This window comes from Oncorhynchus mykiss, chromosome 7 (genome assembly GCF_013265735.2).
Source record: "Oncorhynchus mykiss isolate Arlee chromosome 7, USDA_OmykA_1.1, whole genome shotgun sequence".
NCBI classification, from domain to species: domain Eukaryota; kingdom Metazoa; phylum Chordata; class Actinopteri; order Salmoniformes; family Salmonidae; genus Oncorhynchus; species Oncorhynchus mykiss.
In genome coordinates this window covers 53,465,875-53,486,710 of record NC_048571.1, presented here as the reverse complement: position 1 = coordinate 53,486,710, position 20,836 = coordinate 53,465,875, and the positions used below count along the sequence as shown (strand labels likewise).

At 44.0% G+C, this 20,836-nt stretch overlaps 1 protein-coding gene across 1 annotated transcript in view; it reads left to right on the top strand.

Moving 5' to 3' along the window:
• The first annotated feature begins 482 nt into the window (after positions 1-482).
• The window catches only part of LOC110527988 (plexin-A2), a 56,282-nt gene continuing 35,928 nt past the window's right edge, over positions 483-20,836 (top strand). Inside the window, exons 1-3 of the mRNA XM_021609704.2 lie at positions 483-994; positions 16,351-17,694; positions 18,844-19,026. Coding sequence (XP_021465379.1) covers positions 16,474-17,694; positions 18,844-19,026 — 1,404 coding nt within the window. The 5' untranslated portion in view covers positions 483-994; positions 16,351-16,473. The remainder of the gene's footprint in view (positions 995-16,350; positions 17,695-18,843; positions 19,027-20,836) is intronic.

The window sequence follows — 20,836 nt, the reverse complement described above, 5'->3', positions numbered from 1 at the left end:
TACCTCAAAATGTGACCTTATTCTCTATTTGGTTAATATTGTTTGGTTATGTCCTCTCCCAGGCTGTGTCTATAGCAGAATATCTCCACAAGAAATGTTATCTTATTCACAAAATTGCCTCTGAGGGTAGTTTATGTACACTTTCAAAAGAGATATTCTGGATGCTCTCTATTAGTCTGATTAGAAGCAAGGCGAAAGAGTTCATTGAACAAGTGTGGTTGCAGCAATGAACCTACAGATGTCAGTGTTTTAAAGGGAAATGTGACATTTACATCGCCATATAGAGAATGCAGTAAAAACATGTATATATTCGAACTGGCTCTGACATTAAAATAATTCACACACCCCTCCCCTCCAGTTTATCCTCGATAGACACACTTGAGAACAAGGAACAACGAAATATGAAATGTATTGGATGATACTGTAATTGAAGTCTTTTTAGCTTTTGTCACTATACGCATGAAGTAAAACACGCAATACAACTGAGCACAGTATGTGAATGTGAGAGCATCAGATGACTCGGTCATGTGGACAGACTTGTCGATGAAGCCAACGCTCAGTCTACGAAAAAATATTGCACTGAGCCCTAGTGAAAGGATGACGCGAGGGAGGTTTGGTTTAATCCGCACACACTGTACGTGAGATGAAAGTAAACTGACGAGAGTCCTGTCTTGAAGCCTACCACCGGCATTCAAACACCGAATGGAAACGTGAAGAGTCTTTTGAAATGTGTAATTGGGGTTGCGAGTTTAGAAAACACGTAGGCTAAATATCCATTGATCAAATGAGAGAACTGTTTCAGCGTGATACATGAGAATCAAAATTGTCGCATCCTGAACGTTTTTTTCTCAGTATATGGACATTGCGCGCATCACCGCTGACTGTGCCATTGTGGGACATTTTCCAACCCCAAAGGAAGGACACTGAATCCAGCAGATCCTTTATTCATTCAACACACTAGACACATCATGACTGAGACTTTCTACTGCTCAAGGTGAGTACCATACTAAGATTGATAATTGCAACCCATGAGGACGAAATTGCAAAGTTGGGATACTTTACGCGACCAGGGCGCATTGAAATGACAAGCGCGCGTCCAAAATAAATGAGCTACCGGTACATTCTTATTGTTCGAAATTTATTTACATACCGGTATATTATTTCAGGGTGTAGGCTATTCCAATTGTAACAATTCCGTAGAAGTAATGTTGAATTGAGTTATAGTCTACTGTGATATCATCTCGTTTTCCCAGACAGTGAGCAGCTGATGGGCACATAACGCATGCAGCACGCATATGCTTCATGACTTATTTATATGGAAATAAAGTATCTATCTGGAATATCTCAGATTCTGATACATTCTCTATGGAGTCGCTCTTTAGTGGTACTGCACAATCATGGACATATTTCTCTATAGAGGTATCATCTGGTATGATCATGAGAACACCAAGATTAGACCTCTGTGGGAAATGGGTTTTTGAGGCAGGCACTTTACTTGATTGCCAACTGTCAGGGATTCTGGGTTTAGGCAGCAGCAGCACACACAACCTAAATATCCTTCAATGAGACGTCATTGTAAATATGAATTTGTTCTTAACTGACTTGCCTAGTTAAATAAAGGTTAAATAAAAATAAATAAAATCCTCATCATCATCATCATCATCCTCAATGGGCATACATCAAAATGTGCATCCTCATAGAGATAAATGCATCAGGTACCACCAAACCAGCTGTGGAGAGAGTTATCTAATCCTGTTGAGAGTTGTTTGGCCATTATCTGTAGTTGTATGTAGTTTACTGGAACTTCGGTACACATAGCCAGCCTTGGCACAGGAGTGAGGTTAGAATCTATTGAGTTGATGGAGACAAAGTGCAAAGCGGAGAAGAGTTGGAGCCTAAACAGCCAGAGTAGATGCAGCTGCAGTGCAAACTTCCACAATGATGTTAACCAAGCTCATCTCATCTTTGTTCTGTGTGTGTATTTGGGAGAGGTATTGGATTTGGTGCCTTTTAAACTCTCCCAGTCAAGCAAACCAGATGGACCCAGGGCTCTCTGTGTTCCTGCTTATCTCACTGGCCAGTTGGACTGGATTTATTCAGATGGTCCCACCAGAGCTATAAAGCTTCTCACAGAGAGGGAGATTGGCCTCTCTCTGTTTGCTCACTAATGCCAGGCCGCTACTTTATCAGTTGCTTGCTAAATTTAGAATTTAAATGGGTCTTTATTTTTGTTCATTTTTTATTGCTACACTGTAATATAATGATATTGCATTTTCCTTTGGAGGTGACTCAGAATTGCTTCCATTACTGTATTTCTCTATATATTTATTTGCAAGTGCCAATGGCAAACAGAGTGCTATTTTGTTGCAGCACAACTTTCTGTAATGTATCGATTAAATGAGACTTTGTGTAATGTATTGATTTAATGAGACTTTCTGTAATCTACTGATTAGATAATATGTAACATCTGTCATGGACTCTCGTTTTCATTGCCTTTCATCAGTCATGAGTTCCCTTCATATCTTTAGATTGAATGTTGCAGCACTGCCTTGTGTGTTCTTTACCGAGGTGTCATGATCCCCCTTTGGAAAGGATTATTGATTTAAACAAAGATTATAGATAAAAGAATACAGTTCACTCACATATGATATATATTTAGCGTGGCGTGGTAGCCTGATCAAATGTTGACACTATATAACTATGGTTGTTGTGTGATCAAATCAAATCAAAGTTTTTTTTTCACGTGCGCCGAATACACCTTACAGTGAAATGCTTATTTACAGACTATAATCAATGGTGTGAAAAAAAGGTGTGTATGTGTGTGTGTGTGTGTGTGTGGTGTAGGCAAATGTATATAGGTAAATGTAGGTGACTGTATAGTTAAAGTGACCATGCATATAAGATAAACAGAGAGTAGCAGCAGCGTAAAAGAGGGGTTGGGGGAAGGCACACAATGCAAATAGTTACCTGTTCAGGAGTCTTATGGCTTGGTGGAAAAAACTGATGAGAAGCATTTTGGTCCTAGACTTGGCACTCCGGTACCGCTTGCCATGCGGTAGTAGAGAGAACAGTCTATGACTGGGGTGGCTGGGGTCTTTGACAATTTTTAGGGCCTTCCTCTGGTGTTGAGGTCCTGGATGGCAGGCAGCTTTGCCCCAGTGATGTACTGGGCCATACGCACTACCCCCTGCAGTGCCTTGCGGTCGGAGGCCGAGCAATTGCCGTACCAGGCAGTGATGCAACCGGTCAGGATGCTCTCGATGTTGCAGCTGTAGAACCTTTTGACGATCTCAGGACCCATGGCAAATCTTTTTATTTTCCTGAGGGTGAATAGGCTTTGCCGTGCCCTCTTCACAACTGTCTTGGTGTGTTTGGACCAATCTAGTTTGTTGTTGATGTGGACACCAAGGAATTTGAAGCTCTCAACCTGCCCCACTACAGCCCCGTCGATGAGAATGGGGACGTGCCCGGTGCTCCTTTTCCTGTAGTCCACAATCATCTCCTTAGTCTTGGTTATGTTGAGGGATAGGTTGTCTCTGACCTCCTCCCTATAGGCTGTCTCGTCGTTGTCTGTGATCAGGCCTACCACTGTTGTGTCATCAGCAAACTTAATGATGGTGTTGGAGTCGTGCCTGGCCATGCAGTCGTGGGTGAACAGAGAGTACAGGAGTGGACTGAGCAGGAGGGGACCCCTAGGGAGCTCCAGTGTTGAGGATCAGCGTGGCAGATGTGTTGCTACCTACCCTCACCACCTGGGGGCGGCCTGTCAGGAAGTCCAGGATCCAGTTACAGAGGGAGGTGTTTAGTCCCAGGATCCTTAGCTTGGTGATGAGCTTTGATGGTACTATGGTGTTGAACGCTGAGCTGTAGTCAATGAACAGCATTCTCACATAGGTGTTCCTCAAAACATCATCAGGAGCAATGTGGGTCAGCGGCAATGCCATGTACTCTAGTTGCAGTAGTAAGTCAGGCAAATTAGTGTATGTAAGACAATTACACGGTGTGTGACTGCACAGCAGCTCACTACCCAGAGCTGGAAACTCCCCCGTTGCCCACGGAGACACTGATTAAACACAACTTCTTAGATGCTACAGCCTGAGGAGAAGAGCATATGTGAAAGAGGGAGCATCACAAAGAAAGGCAGGGAGATAGAGTATGAGAGTAAGAAAGATAAATAAAATCCCCCAAATGAACAAACATTTCCTGTAGCTGTTGTGCTCCCTCTTCTCTTACCTCATCAGTCCCCCCTCTAGCACCTGTTTATTTAGAGCCTGAGCCAACATTGAGGTAAAACGACTGTACATTTATATTCAAAGTAGTGGAGAGTGTGGGAGGAGAGATACAGGTGGAGGGAAACAGGGAGCTCACCTGCCATATGGTTCCTTTGGCAGTACACTGCATGCAGGGATTGCTATCTTGCAATATGGCACAATGCCTACAGATTGTTATCACTATTGTCAATGTAAATGCTGCTGTCACAGTGCTATTGTATTGGATGATCTCCTACAGGCTACTTCCATGTTGATTTGTAATCTCTGGCACTTTGTGATGGCATTGTGCCAGTGTAAATGGGTGAGCCTTTTAGATATTAAGTGAGACACACTGATGAATTAGTGAGAGAACGAGACCAATGACAGGACATTGAATAGATGAGCAGGGTTGAGAACTAAGAGATAAGAGCAGAGATAAAGAGATATACAGGACTCTAGGAGGGAACTTGACAGTGTCAGACATGTCATGTGAGGAGGAAGCAATGCTGCATACTGTATAGGGGAACATGATTTGTGCAGCAAAGTCCGTCTCTATGCTTTTATTCCCTGTACCGTGCCCTTGACTCATGCATTAGTGCAGCGTTTCAAGGTAGGGGCAGGCCGGCCCTCCAGACCATGGGAAGAAGCTAGGCTGATGCTTGTATTTGCATAGCTCTGTGTGTGAGCCACCTCCTTGGCCTTATTTACACTTAGGATTAAATCTGGAATGGGTGCTGCCGGTGCACCGGAGACTCCAGAGAGGAAGTTGTGAATAGCAGACAGCATGAATTGTCTCTCCTCCTCTTCCCTGTTTGCTGTGTTTCTCTCTGGGCTTCCAGCGATTTTTGTCAGCAGTGAAGGTAGCAGATGCTCTGTAAATCTTTGATCGTAATTATTCGTGCCAGCTACCTCCATCATTGGCATCCTCCTCCCTACACAGCCATATGGGATAGTTGAGGGAAATTGAGGAAACATACAGCTTTGGTCTGAATCAGTTATTATTGGCTTTGTGTGCATGTCCATATAAGGGTGTGTGTGCATGTGTGAATATGTGCTTCATGTGTTTCGTTCTATTGTGTATGTTATTTCCTCCTCATATGCTGTACTCTGTACCCGGGAGCCTACTTTGTATATGGAAGTCTACTGTCTATCAGTTGAGAGAGCAACATCTGCACTGCTTTCACTTTTCTATCCTGAATGATTGACGCCAACAAACCTTACACAGTATAGCGAACTATACAGTCATACCTGATCTACAGGGGCAGTTACAATAACTGCAGGATGTCGTAAGCAATACCAAAAAATGAACTCATGGCAGAAACGGACTGTCATATTGTACCAGCACAAAACTGTCTGAGTATCTAGCTGAGGGAACACTTCCAAACAGAACTATAGTTGTTCCTTGTCCCTGTCCCAATCACACTGGAGAAGAGAGCTTGTATTTCACTGGCCTTATTCCACATTCCCATCAGCTGTTATTCCAACAGTGCACTAGTAGCTTTACTCTTCCCTGCCGTAGCAGCGTACAGACGTGCTCTGGCTACAGCAGAACATAGTGCGTCTCTGTCTTTCCCTGAATGCTGAATTATAGAAGACCTGGTATTGCACTTGGGCTGCACAGGTCACTTTGACTTTCCCCTTTGATTGTCATCATACAGTACATACAACATGAGCACTCCCTGATTCAAAAGCCTCTTTCAAGTCACAATGAGCCAGTAGAGATCTACAGTGAAAGGTATGGAAGACAGAGCCCAGGGAAGTTAATTTATGAATGAATCTGACTATGGCAATATTGGGATGCTCTATATTTCCATGCGGACCCAGAATTCTGCAGTGTTGCAGAAATGTCTATTTTATCGCTGTGCATAATGCCATGCATTGTCAAGGGGTCACTGATTGTGTTTTGGCAATATGCTTGAAGAGATTCCTTTCCACAACCTTGGTTCACCACCCTGTGTTTTTTTTAATGAGTATACCATTCTAGATTGATAGAGTGCTGTTTTATGGTTCCCCATAAACGTCCTCTGCTACCCTGCCATCATTCTTAATGCTTGGTCTCTAAAGCTAGCAATTTGAGAATTGTTCACTGAACAACACAATTGATATATAAATGATATTATGTATAACAAACAATCCAACAAACTATGCTATCAAATACAATTATTAATAGCTTGAATTTATTTGAAGAGGGATATGGTCACTAAATGGTAGAATTCACTGCTTGTATGCCTATCCAATAATCACAGTATTGAGTGGTTTAAATGAACATCCATATGTCATTATAGCCATTTTAGAGCTGAATGTGGGTTTGTAAGAAGACCAATAAAAGCAGAATCCATAGCCCCGGGCCTGGCCCTCCAATGAGAACACAAATAAGACACGGAGGAGTGATCACAAAACATTTATTTTACCATAAACCCCACAGGTCCCATGTGATTAAATCTGACATTCGTTTAAAAGTCATCGTTAACAAAGACGGCATTTTCATGTCCTAATTCCTCTTCCCATCACTGTAGGTACCAGTGTCAGCCTCCGGCTCTGGCTCGCTCTCCCCCCCCATCTCCCCCACGTATGACCTACTTCTGTCTCCGCATCATTGTAAACAGATCTACTAATTGCTTTCATTTATTCATTTGGAAGTCAAGTTCTGTTGGGGCTGGCGCCCTCCCAGTTCATTCATGTGTGACGTGTACAATTCTCCCCTCCCCCCATGACTCATCCACATGGATTTGTGGCAGACCCCACGACAAAGGTATCCCATCAGGCTTTGTGATTTAGCCAATGATTAAATGAGTGCCATTTTGAGTGCGAGACATTTTTGCAGTGTCCCATTGTGACTAACCTAGAAGTGTGGCACATGACAATATACCGAACAGAATGCATTGACAAGCTCTAGAAGGAATGAAGATATCTTTATGGGTATATGGCTTTGTAAAGTTTTTGTCAACGCCCCTGATAGTCCACCCTAAAACCTAGAAGTGGGGAACATTGATGTTGAGCAATTCTCTGGAGGCAGTGCAGGTTTGATATGACCAGATCACATACAGATGTTAATTTGATCACTCTTTTGTTTGTCCTTGTTGCTAAAATATGCAGATGAGTTTCGCGATTTACATAAATTCACTGAAAACCCACACTAACACCCGTTATATTAACAGTATTGTACTTTTCATGTAGCCTACCTTTGACCAGCTAATAGCCTAACCATCGATCAAGCAACATCAAGGCCTAAACCTGTTAAAATCCTGTTGCTGCAGGATCATTTTGCTGTAAAAATATTGGTCCAATGAAGATCCTATATCTGTACACTCCTGTCCCTGTGCCTCCAACCTGTGTTATTACTCTGTTTTGTCCAGCCTGATCAGACTAGGCCACAAGACACACAATGTTCATCACATCTGATGTAATAACACAACTCTATTGTTGACTCAGTGTGAGAACATTGTGTCTGTCCTGCAGCCTGAAAGATGGTGTCAGAGTCTGTCTGATTCCAATCTTCTCACATGTTATCAGCCTGTGACCAGCAGGAGCCTCAAAGGCTGCTGCAAATGGAACGCATTGGGCCCCACCGAGCCATAAAGTACAATAAGCACTGTGCATGAAGTGCATAAAGCGGGAGAAGGAGATATATTTCTGTGATCATTTTAGTTCATGTTTATGTATGGTTACAGACGGTTACCCTCCAATGAATCACACATAATAAGACACTGCAGAGTTTATGCCAGAATGTCACCCCAATGCATGCTGAAAACATAGGCACAGCCCTGTGGATCTCGGTGGGGTTCTTAAGGTCAAATTAAAAATGGTGGCACAAAATTTTGACTCAGATTGGTGCCCGCCACCTTAGCCAGAGGCCTGAGCATGTTCTTCTATGAGTTTGTGTGAATGAGTCACGTCTGGGGCTGAGGCTGGGGTTGGCAGGAGCGTATCTGTCTGACGAGGCAGTGTATTCAGCAGGGAGGGCTGCAGCCAGCAAGATGCTGTCTCTACAATCTAGGGTAAACAGAGCAGCATTACTGCACGCCTCAGACGAGACTGAATCGAGAAGAAAATAAATAGATGGGCTGCTGTTACTTCCTGCTTCTCGCCCACCTTGTTATGTTTAACTTGATCTTCACAACACTGAATTAACCTCTGTAGGTCTCTGTATTGCGGAACTAAAATTGAGGGATTACCTATCATTTTGCACAGACACAGGCACAACACTTGAGGCGCAACTAACATCTTAAAGCAAATTATGTTGAGGTTCATAACACTGAAGTTTGTCATATGATTTTGGATTGGAATGACTTAGAATAAAATATTGGATTTCCCAAACCACTGAACACAGCAACTCAAGGTGGTCTTCCATGATATTGTAAACTGGGAGCTTAATATAGAGTTTGAAATGGGGTGTACTCCTGGGGGGATAAAAATGATTAGTGACAATCCATTTGCTTGCGGAACCTGTTAATGGAATTCACTCTCTGCATGTACAACAATTAAATGCTGCATAGAGACAAACCAGATTGCCCTGAAGGCATCATAAAACAGAGCTACGACTCACACCTGTGTGTGAATCCTGTAGAAGGGCCCAGAGACTCACTAGGCTAAGGCTATTCATTATATTTCACTACAAAGACCAACTGAATACAGTATGTTATTATATAACCACATGTATACCAAGATGGCATAGCAGTCAGGCGTCCTTTGTCCTCGTCTTGTCGTGTCCCGTGTATGTATATATATATATTTACATCTTTCTTCGCATATCTTTTAGATATTTTATTTTCTAAAAACTCAACTTCAAAACAATCTCCTGCAACCCGCCTCACCAATTAAAAAAAAGGTATTATTTACCTCAAATCTGAAATCCACAATAGAAGCTAGCCAGAAGCTAACCAAAAGCTAGCCTGAAGCTAGCCAGAAGCTAACCAGAAGCTAGCCAGAAGCTAACCAGAAGCTAGTCAGAAGCTAACCAGAAGCTAGCCAGAAGTTAGCCAGTTTACTGGCTAACGTTCGTATTCAGCTAAACACGGTTTGTGGTCATCAGCTATCCTTTAGCTCGAAAAGCTATCGCCAGTTTTGTACAACGCGACTCAGACCAGAACATATCGGACCTAATTTTCTCTCCATATCCCCGGATTTCAACCGCAAGCTCTGGACATTTACTCCTGGATCTCGCAGCTAGCTAGCTGCTATCCGTGTGACTATTGGAAAACGTTGATCCCGGAGCAAACATCAATTATTCCGGAGCTAGACAGCTGAAGAGTTCCATCAGCCACTTCTGGGCTACAATCACCTATCCAGACCCGTTTTACTGCCGATGCGGAGCCCCACCGGGCCTTTACGACTGGCCTACCGACGTTATCTGCCCGAGGGAGTTATCCAACTGGCCCCTCCCTCGCGATGTTACCTGAACGCCCATCTGCGGCCAGCTAATTGTTAGCTGTCTTATCGGCTGCTATCTGAATAGGTCTATCGGACAATTTTTCTTGGGTCACTATAACTATATCTATTTTGCCATTCGGATTAATCCCCTCTACCACACGGAACCCCACTAATCTACCGACGGAAACGCACAAGGTGGCTAAAAACAGACCTCCATCCTATGCCAGCTTGCTAACGATGGCCCGGCTAGCTGTCTGAATCTCCGTGACCCCAACCAACCTCACTACTCACTGGACCCTTATTATCACTCCACTAAGCATGCCTCTCCTTAATGTCAATATGCCTTGTCCATTGCTGTTCTGGTTAGTGTTTATTGGCTTATTTCACTGTACAGCCTCTAGCCCTGCTCATTATACCTTATCCAACCTTTCAGTTCCACCACCCACACATGCGATGACATCACCTGGTTTCAATTATGTTTCTAGAGACAATATCTCTCTCATCATCACTCAATACCTAGGTTTACCTCCACTGTATTCACATCCTATCATACCTTTGTCTGTACATTATACCTTGAAGCTATTTTATCGCCCCCAGAAACTTCCTTTTACTCTCTGTTCCGGATGTTCTAGATGACCAATTCTCATAGTTTTTAGCCGTACCCTTATCCTACTCCTCCTCTGTTCCTCTGGTGATGTAGAGGCGAATCCAGGCCCTGCAGTGCCTAGCTCCACTCCTATTCCCCAGGTGCTCTCTTTTGATGACTTCTGTAACCGTAATAGCCTTGGTTTTATGCATGTTAACATTAGAAGCCTCCTCCCTAAGTTTGTTTTATTCACTGCTTTCACACTCTGCCAACCCGGATGTTCTAGCCGTGTCTGAATCCTGGCTTAGGAAGACCACCAAAAATTCTGAAATTTACATCCCTAACTATAACATTTTCCGACAAGATAGAACGGCCAAAGGGGGCGGTGTTGCAGTCTACTGCAAAGATAGCCTGCAGAGTTCTGTCCTACTATCCAGGTCTGTACTCAAACAATTTGAACTTCTACTTTTAAAAATCCACCTCTCTAAAAACAAGTCTCTCACCGTTGCTGCCTGCTATAGACTAGCCTCTGCCGTCAGCTGTGCTCTGGACACCATATGTGAACTGATTGCCCCCCATCTATCAGAGCTTGTGCTGCTAGGCGACCTAAACTGGAACATGCTTAACACCCCAGCCATCCTACAATCTAAGCTTGATGCCCTCAATCTCACACAAATTATCAATGAACCTACCAGGTACCACCCCAAAGCCGTAAACACAAGCACCCTCATAGATATCATCCTAACCAACTTGCCCTCTAAATACACCTCTGCTGTTTTCAAGCAAGATCTCAGCGATCACTGCCTCATTGCCTGCATCTGTAATGAGTCAGCGGTCAAACGACCTCCACTCATCACTGTCAAACGCTCCCTGAAACACTTCAGCGAGCAGGCCTTTCTAATCGACCTGGCCGGGGTATCCTGGAAGGATATTGATCTCATCCCGTCAGTAGAGGATGCCTGGTTATTAAAAAGAAAAAGCCTTCCTCACCATCTTAAATAAGCATGCCCCATTCAAGAAATTTAGAACCAGGAACAGATATCGCCCTTGGTTCTCTCCAGACCTGACTGACCTTAACCGACACAACAACATCCTATGGCGTTCTACATTAGCATCGAACAGCCCCCGTGATATGCAACTTTTCAGGGAAGCTAGAAACCAATATATACAAGCAGTTAGAAATTTCAAGCAGAAATTTGCTTCCTGCAACACAAACTCAAAAAAGTTCTGGGACACTGTAAAGTCCATGGAGAATAAGAACACCTCATCCCAGCTGCCCACTGCACTGAGGATAGGAAACAATGTCACCACCGATAAATCCACTATAATTGAGAATTTCAATAAGCATTTTTCTACGGCTGGTCATGCTTTCCACCTGGCTACCCCTACACCGGTCAACAGCACTGCACCAACCCACAGCAACTCACACAACCCTTCCCCATTTCTCCTTCTCCCAAATCCAGTCAGCTGATGTTCTGAAAGAGCTGCAAAATCTGGACACCTACAAATCAGCTGGGCTAGATAATCTGGACCTTTTCTTTCTAAAATTATCTGCCGAAATTGTTGCAACCCCTATTACTAGCCTGTTTAACCTCTCCTTCGTGCCGTCTGAGATTCCCAAAGATTAGAAAGCAGCTGCGGTCATCCCCCTCTTCAAAGGGGCGGACACTCTTGACCGAAACTGCTACAGACCGATATCTATCCTACCCTGCCTTTCTAAGGTCTTCGAAAGCCAAGTCAACAAACAGATTACCAACCATTTCGAATCCCACCATACCTTCTCCGCTATGCAATCTGGTTTCAGAGCGGGTCATGGGTGCACCTCAGCCACGCTCAAGGTCCTAAACGATATCTTAACCGCCATCGTTAAGAAACAATACTGTGCACCCGTATTCATTGACCTGGCCAAGGCTTTCGACTCTGTCAATCACCACATCCTCATCGGCAGACTTGATAGCCTTGGTTTCTCAAATGATTACCTCGCCTGGTTGACCTCTTCTCTGATAGAGTTCAGTGTGTCAAATCGGAGGGCCTGTTGTCCGGGCCTCTGGCAGTCTCTATGGTGGTGCCACAGGGTTCAATTCTTGGGCCGACTCTCCTCTCTGTATACATCAATGATGTCGCTCTTGCTGCTGGTGATTCTCTGATCCACCTCTACGCAGACTACACCATTCTGTATATTTCTGCCCATTCTTTGGACACTGTGTTAACAACCCTCCAGGCAAGCTTCAATGCCATACAACTCTCCTTCCGTGGCCTCCAATTGCTTATAAATACAAGTAAAACTAAATGCATGCTCTTCAACCGATCGCTGCCTGCACCTGCCCGCCCGTCCAACATCACTACTCTGGACGGTTCTGACTTAGAATATGTGGACAACTACAAATACCTAGGTGTCTGGTTAGACTGTAAACTCTCCTTCCAGACTCACATCAAACATCTCAAATCCAAAGTTAAATCTAGAATTGGCTTCCTATTTCGCATAAAGCATCCTTCACTCATGCTGCCAAACATACCCTTGTAAAACTGACAATCCTACCGATCCTTGACTTCGGCGATGTAATTTACAAAATAGCCTCCAATACCCTACTCAATAAATTGGATGCAGTCTATCACAGTGCCATCCGTTTTGTCACCAAAGCCCAATATACTACCCACCACTGCGACCTGTACGCTCTCGTTGGCTGGCCCTCGCTTCATACTCGTCGCCAAACCCACTGGCTCCAGGTCATCTACAAGACCCTGCTAGGTAAAGTCACCCTTATCTCAGCTCAATGGTCACCATAGCAGCACCCACCTGTAGCACGCTCTGCAGCAGGTAAATCTCTCTGGTCACCGCCAAAACAATTTCTTCCTTTTGCCGCCTCTCCTTCCAGTTCTCTGCTGCCAATGACTGGAACAAACTACAAAAATCTCTGAAACTGGAAACACTTATCTCCCTCACTAGCTTTAAGAACCAGCTGTCAGAGCAGCTCACAGATTACTGCACCTGTACATAGCCCATCTATAATTTAGCCCAAACAACTACCTCTCCCCCTACTGTATTTATTTAGCTCCTTTGCACCCCATTATTGCTATCTCTACCTTGCACATTCTTCCACTGCAAATCTACCATTCCAGTGTTTTACTTGCTATATTGTATTTACTTCGCCACCATGGCCTTTTTTTTGCCTTTGCCTCCCTTATCTCACCTCATTTGCTCACATTGTATATAGACTTATTTTTCTACTGTATTATTGACTGTATGTTTGTTTTAGTCCATGTGTGTTGTTGTATGTGTCGAACTGCTGTAAATGAGAACTTGTTCTCAACTTGCCTACCTGGTTAAATAAAGGTTAAATAAAATAAATACATATCAGAATAGAAACTAGATCAGGAAAGTCTCAGAGTTAGGGCTCTAAAATTTCAATCAATTCCCTGTTTTTTCAGAAAATCCAGAATTTTCCAGCCCTGTTCAGAGTGTACATTATGCAGACGTGAGAAAGGCATTGTCAGGAGTTAGCATCTCTTGCTCTCCCTCCCAGGGGCCACAGGATTTAACTTTTATGTGGATCCTGCACAGTACAGCCTGCAAGGGCAATGACACATTTTCTTTTTTATCTGGATATAGAGAGTTTTGACATTTTCCTTCTAACATCCAGCCTTAAATTTGTAGCTGACATGAATTACAACCAAATAACTACATGATGACAGGATGACAACATAACAGGGCAGCAATGCCAGTGACAGTATGTACATAGTGCATAAAACATTAAGAACACCTAATATTGAGTTGTGCCCCCGACCCCCTTTTGCCAATCAGAACAGCCTCAATTTGTTGGGGCATGGATATCTCCAAGGTGTCTAACGCGTTTCACAGGGATGCTGGCCAATGTTGACTCCAATGCTTCCCAAAGTTGTGTCAAGATGGCTGGATGTCCTTTTGGTGGTGGACCAATCTTGATACACATGGGAAACTGTTGAACCTGAAAAACCCAGCAGCATTGCAGTTCTTGACACAAACCGGTGCACCTGACACCTACTACCATACCTCATTCAAAGATACTTACATCTTTTGTCTTGCCCATTGACCCTCTGAATGGAACACATACACAATCCATGTCGCAATTGTTTCAAGGCTTAAAAATTGGATTTTAATTTAACAATTGACAAGGAATCATAGTGTTCACCTGGATTCACCTGGTCAGTCTGCCATGGAAAGAGCAGGTGTGCCTAATGTTTTGTACACCAGTGTATAATTGTCATCAGTTTGAGAGTGAGTATATAATAGGATATGTGTTGTATGTTGTAGAGAACAGGGAGAGAATACACAGAGTGTCTGCCTGCCAAAGGGACAAGAGGAAACAGGGACACTCCAGTGATTTCCCCCCTGACGTCTTTGAGGCAGGGACAGATGGAGAGGAGATGCTGGAGTGGAGCTGGAGAAAACCCAGACACCACCGTGTCAGTCCTCCAGTCCTGTCTGTCCTCTCCATCCCTGGCTCCTACACAACACACCCTTCCGGACACCCTGTTAGTAGTAGCAATGGAGTGCAGCCATGGCCACTGCTGTCCACTGCGAGGACACAAATTACAATTTTTATTTAAACTTTATTCTAAACAGGAAGTCTCATTGAGCTAAATTATCTATTTTCCTATCTTAAGGGGACCTGGGACAGAGAAAGAAGGCAATTGTCTCCAAGCTAAAGTCTTTGAGCTGGTCAGGGGCTTCCGTACCATTCCACTGGGAAGTTGAATGTTTTGTGAAGCAGTGAGGCTACAGTAGAGAGCTATTGGTCTGGCATCAGACAGGACAGAGCATGTGGCGTGTGGCGGCAACACAGCCTTAGAGAGACAGCTTGGCTAAGTCTCTAGAGCTGCTGGGACGCAGACAAAAGAAGCGGGTGCACGCAGATGTGGGCTCCTAATTTACAGTCCTCTCCTCCGCGCATGGCACTTTTATTACTACTATAATGGACTGGGATGAAGTGAGTGCATGTATGAAGCCAACAATTCTACCTCATTGTGATCAATGTTCCCTACCGTAGATTAATAAGGAGTCATATAAAAAAAGGTAAAAGTGCAATTTGTTCTCCAGGTCCAAATTTACTAACCAGGTTATCTCATCGGTGTGAGAATTTTTTTTATTTAGACAGATGCAAACTCAAAGCATACAGCACGTGATGAATGGATTGTGAAAAGAAAGAAAGTCATGAATAAAGATTTTTTTTTACAAGGCTTTCACTCTCCTTTCTCTAATCCACTCATCCATCCACTCATCCATCCACTCATCCATCCATCCATCCATTCCATGCAGTATTCTAGGGCCATTGTTTGTCCCCTGGTTGAAGTAAAATATGCTAATGAAGTAAAAAAAAGGGAAAATGAAAGGGTTGATGCTGTCCGACTCTGAATCCTTAATGATTCACCGCCAAAAGGCCTGATTAATTTAGGAATGTCAGACGTCCTGGAAAGAGTGATTAATTCCTGGAGGATTTAACCATTTAGGAGAACAAGAGGGAGGGAAGGAAAGAAAACAGGCATCTGGAAATATGTAAGCATAATTAATACATTTGGATCCTATTTAATTAGCTGTCTAAACAGTATGTAAAGCACAGAGTCACTGTTTGTCACTGCTTTGTTGAAGTAATAGGCTACAGACCTCCCTGGTCATCACAGAGAGATAATGAACCCCTGCAGATAGGGAAAGCAGAGAGACCTCTCCTGCTAATCTGGCACTCTTTATTGATTGCAATGGGGATGGAGATCTACACTGCTCCTGTGAAGTGATTACTGGAATTACATGTTCTGTTGATGTATGTTGTGTCTGAGAAAGCAGAGTGGGAGAGAACAACAATGGTGAAACCATTTCAAGATGGTATTTATCAGTGTGATTCTGTTCTGTCTCTGGCCTGTATCTCTTCTGTATCCCTGTCTTTTATAATGGAAAACTCTTGTCACTGTAAAATGTCAACCTAGTAAAATTGGAGGGAGGTTATTCATATATTTATTTGAACCAAAACCTTATATGAATAAAACCCTATTTCATGAGTCCTTGCTAAAGATTTATGAAAGGTTTATTATAACGCCTTTGATTTGTTTCTAAATCATTCAAAGTATTCTAGGTCATCAAGACTAAACCAAACCATTTATTTTCTCTTTCAGGATAATGTGAAGACCATTGTTGCGGATATCAACTAGAGTACAGCCTGACTGAGAACAGTCGTATTCATTCCTACCCTACAGCACTAGACATTTAGTCTGGACTTGCCATCTCTTAGAAGTCCTATGGGGATGGGGATGTGCTTGGATATAGGATGCATTTACAGTGGAAGTACTAAGGGGCAGTCATGGTCCCTGACGTGGTGGCTGTTGGTCTTGATGCCCATCTCCCTAGCAATGGGCCAAGGCCAGTCCCAGTCCCTCAACACCTTCAAGTCAGAGAGAAGGGAATGGACCCTGAACCACCTGATTGTGCACAAGACCACTGGCGCTCTCTATGTTGGTGCTGTGAACCGGATTTACAAGCTATCTGCCAACCTGACCCTCCTGGTCTCCCATGACACAGGACCTGAGTACGACAACAAGGCCTGCTACCCTCCTCTTATAGTGCAGCCCTGCTCTGAGCCCCTGGCCTCCACTGACAACATCAATAAACTGTTGCTCATAGACTACTCCCACAACCGCCTGCTGGCCTGCGGCAGCCTCTACCAAGGCGTCTGTAAGCTAATGCGACAGGACGACCTGTTTATCCTGGTGGAGCCCACCCACAAGAAAGAGCACTACCTCTCCAGTGTCAACCAAACAGGCACCATGTATGGGGTCATCGTGCCCTCTTCACAGGGCCAGGACGGCACCCTGTTCATCGGCACGGCCGTGGGTGGGAAGCAGGACTACTTCCCTACCATCTCCAGTCGTAAGCTGCCCCGTGACCCAGAGTCATCTGCCATGCTGGACTACGAGCTCCACACTGACTTTGTATCCTCTCTCATTAAGATCCCCTCTGACACGCTAGCTCTGGTCCCGCGGTTTGACATCTACTACATCTACGGCTTTGCCAGCGGGAACTTTGTCTACTTCCTGACCGTGCAGCCAGAAACCCCAGAGAATGGGATGCCTGCTGGCAGTTCCCCAGGTGACCTGTTCTACACAAGCCGCATCATACGCCTCTGCAAAGGGGACAGGAAGTTCCACTCTTATGTGTCACTGCCAGTGGGCTGTGTACACAAGGGAGAGGAGTATCAACTCCTACAGGGTGCCCACCTGTCCAAGGCAGGGAAAGTACTGGCCAGGTCCCTCAACATCAGTGCCCAGGATGACGTCCTCTTTGCTGTGTTCACCAAGGGCCAGAAGCAGTACCACGAGCCCCTGGACAACTCAGCCCTGTGTATCTTTACCATACGAGACATTAACGCCCGCATCAAAGAGCGCCTGCAATCCTGCTACCAGGGAGAGGGCAACCTGGAACTACATTGGCTACTGGGAAAGGATGTGCAGTGCACCAAGGCGGTAGGTACCTGTAGCTACCTGAAGAGGGCTTTGCAACCAGTCCCTTCATTAGCACCCAGCAAGCCAGGGGCTGACCAGCACTGGCTCCTCTGATGTGGCATACAGACACATTATTCAGACAGTGAAGGTGACAGGTTAGATAATTGAATATTTAAAGCTTTTTGATTACCCCACAGCCTTGATTACACCAACAGTAGTTGATAGGCCCCAAGGTAGCCAAAATCCAGTTACAGAGTCCCATTCAACATTTTTATATTCCACAAGAGCAACAGAGAAGTAAGTGGAGGAGATTCATTTATAATTCTAATCAGAGGAGTTTTCTATGCGGCTTTTATACCATTCAGAGGTTTAGGCTCTCCCTGCGTGGCGCAGTGGTCAGAGCAGCACGCTTCTCTTCCAAGCATCATGAGTTAGCGCCAGTGCTGGGTTATTTATTTGTATTATTTTGGTGAGTGCAGAGGAAGGCGTTCTCAGGACCGTTTCAAACGTCCACAATTGAAGTCAGCCTTCTCTCTCTATGTTTCTCTCTCTGTCTCCCTTTTTCTGTAATTCAGTATGATAGGAGTATCTCAGCATTCAGAAAAACAGGTAACAAGGACATCCATCAAGGTTGCTATTCAGCAACTCTCACACAACCACCCATTTCGACAATAGTCTCATACTGCCTCTTACCCCTATCATCACTGTTCCAGTGCAGAAGAAAGAAGAGATTCTCTCGAGAGGTGCAAGAAATTAAAGTACAAATGTGTTGCCCTAAAAAGTGAGATTTCTATTCTGCCTGACAGGCCATTAGTGGAGGTTTGAGGTGGGTTGTGCTAGATGTACTGTAGCAGGACTGCTTAGCTTGTGAGCCTCTTTGATGCTAAATCAAAAGCTGACATCTCTGGGGCTGTGTGTTTGTGTGATGTCAGATCTAGCGATTTAAAATCACAGAAACCGGCACCAAATACATAGTGTTTTCATGTTTGCCAAGAGCAATTAAAATGATCAACAAACACACTCTCCTGGCATTGTTGACAAATTTAACAGCCCCAATATATTTTGAAGTCGCTAACTTTGAATACCATGGTAACAAATGTGAAGTACACCTTCTCTTGCTCTCTGTCATCTCACCCATCTCTCCCCATCTTTCCCCATCCCTCTCTGCAGCCTGTGCCTATCGATGATCACTTCTGTGGGCTGGACATCAACCAGCCCCTGGGGGGCTCCCAGCTGGTATCTGGCCTGACTGTGTACACTGAGACCAGGGACAGGCTGACCTCGGTCATCTCTTACGTCTATAACGGCTACAGCGTGGCCTTCCTTGGCACCAGGAGTGGCAGACTGAAGAAGGTAAGCATGGGTAATACACTGACAGATATAACAGGGGGATTCTTTCTCCACAGTCACGTACAGTAAGCAGCCAACAGTTAGAGATCAATGAGGATTTATCAACAGGAAAAATAAATCAACAGCCAAGACTAGCAATATCATAGATTATAGCCCCCTGGGTTTAATTGCTATGCAAGAGGCACAAATCAATTTTGACAGTATTTAGTTTCTTCAAGAGTCTCTCTTGATTTAGGCCTTCCGAGTGGCGCAGTGGTCTAAGGCACTGCATTGAAGTGCTAGAGGCGTCACTACAGACCCTGGTTAATTCCCAGGCTGTGTCACAACTGACTGTGTTCAGTAGTCCCATAGGGTGGCGCACAATTGGCCCTGCAACATCTGGCTTAGGGGAGGGTTTGGCCAGGGGGGTAGGCTGTCATTGTAAATATGAATTTGTTCTTAACTGACTTGCCTAGTTAAAATAAGGTTAAATACATTAAAAAATATATATAACTGTATTGACATAAATCAAGATAGGGAAAGATTATTGTATGGATGAATGGGAACATTGTGACATTAGCCAGTGGGCACAGTGTCAGCCTGTCTGGCACACATGCAGGGTGGACTTGGAGCAGAGGCTCACATAACTAGACAATAACTCCTCTGCTTTCTCTTCCCTCAGTGTGTGTGTGTACGTAAGGACAGGGTTTATCATTACACTGACATGATGCAGACTCCATAGTTCCCCCATGGAACATCATGTCTGCACTCCTATTCCATCATTCCAAATGGTCACAGAGAGTGGAAGTGGGGCATGACAATAAATGCCATTAGGAGATCAGTCAGGCAACAATGCCATTGGAAAGGGCAGGCTGAGCACACTGGAAGGTCAGGGGTCAGAAGGTCAAATGAATAAGCAACACTCTCACCGTCCAGCATCTAGGGATATCACACCCAGCAACACCCATTTCCAACCCGACTTCACATGTCTTTTATCAACAGATTAGATATGTCTGTATGTTTGTTGTTGGAGTGTGGTCTTCTTGGGTAATTTCCTTCTAGATTGGATTCCGTTGTTCCATTGTTTAGCCTACTGTGTTTTCCTGGCTCAAACTCAACACCAATGCCGAGTATGCCAGTAATCCACCAGTGTGCCACCAGTGACAGTAAGGCTCCATTTTAATAAGATTAAATGGTATAATGCAGATTAAATAGTGTCAGCAGGTTATGGCTTACTTTGACATAGTTATTCACTTACCAAGAAGAGGGCATTGACCTCTGTAATATAGGTGTTGCATGGCAAAACACGAGAAGGACATGAATGCATCCAATATTCTTCTCAGTGCTAGTTAGCTATAATCACTTAGTAGTATTTCCTTTGGATTAATATGATAAGCACACAGCTCTCATGAATGATCTCAAGTGCAGATACTGCATTCATTATAGCTTTTTGAGAACTGACCAAGTGAGGACACTTTCCAATGTGTATGTACTAAATTACTTGAGCTTTTCAAAGACAGCTTCAGAGCGGAAAGGAAATATTTGGTAATTGAAGTGATTAGACGAGAATCTCAGACAGGAAGATGGGGACTGGCAATGAAGGTGTGTTTGAGTCTCTACTGAAAATATTTTCAGAACGGCATGCTTTGAACAGTAGCCTCAGTAAAGACATCTTCACAGCAGATAAACAGTTCACCACAAATTATATTCTAAATCGCAAGAGACAACATTCACGTTTAGATCCACAACATCTCAAATGCAAACAAAAATGATTATTATAATAATACAACAAAATATATATAGTAACACAAGGAATAAATACTCAATGAGCAAT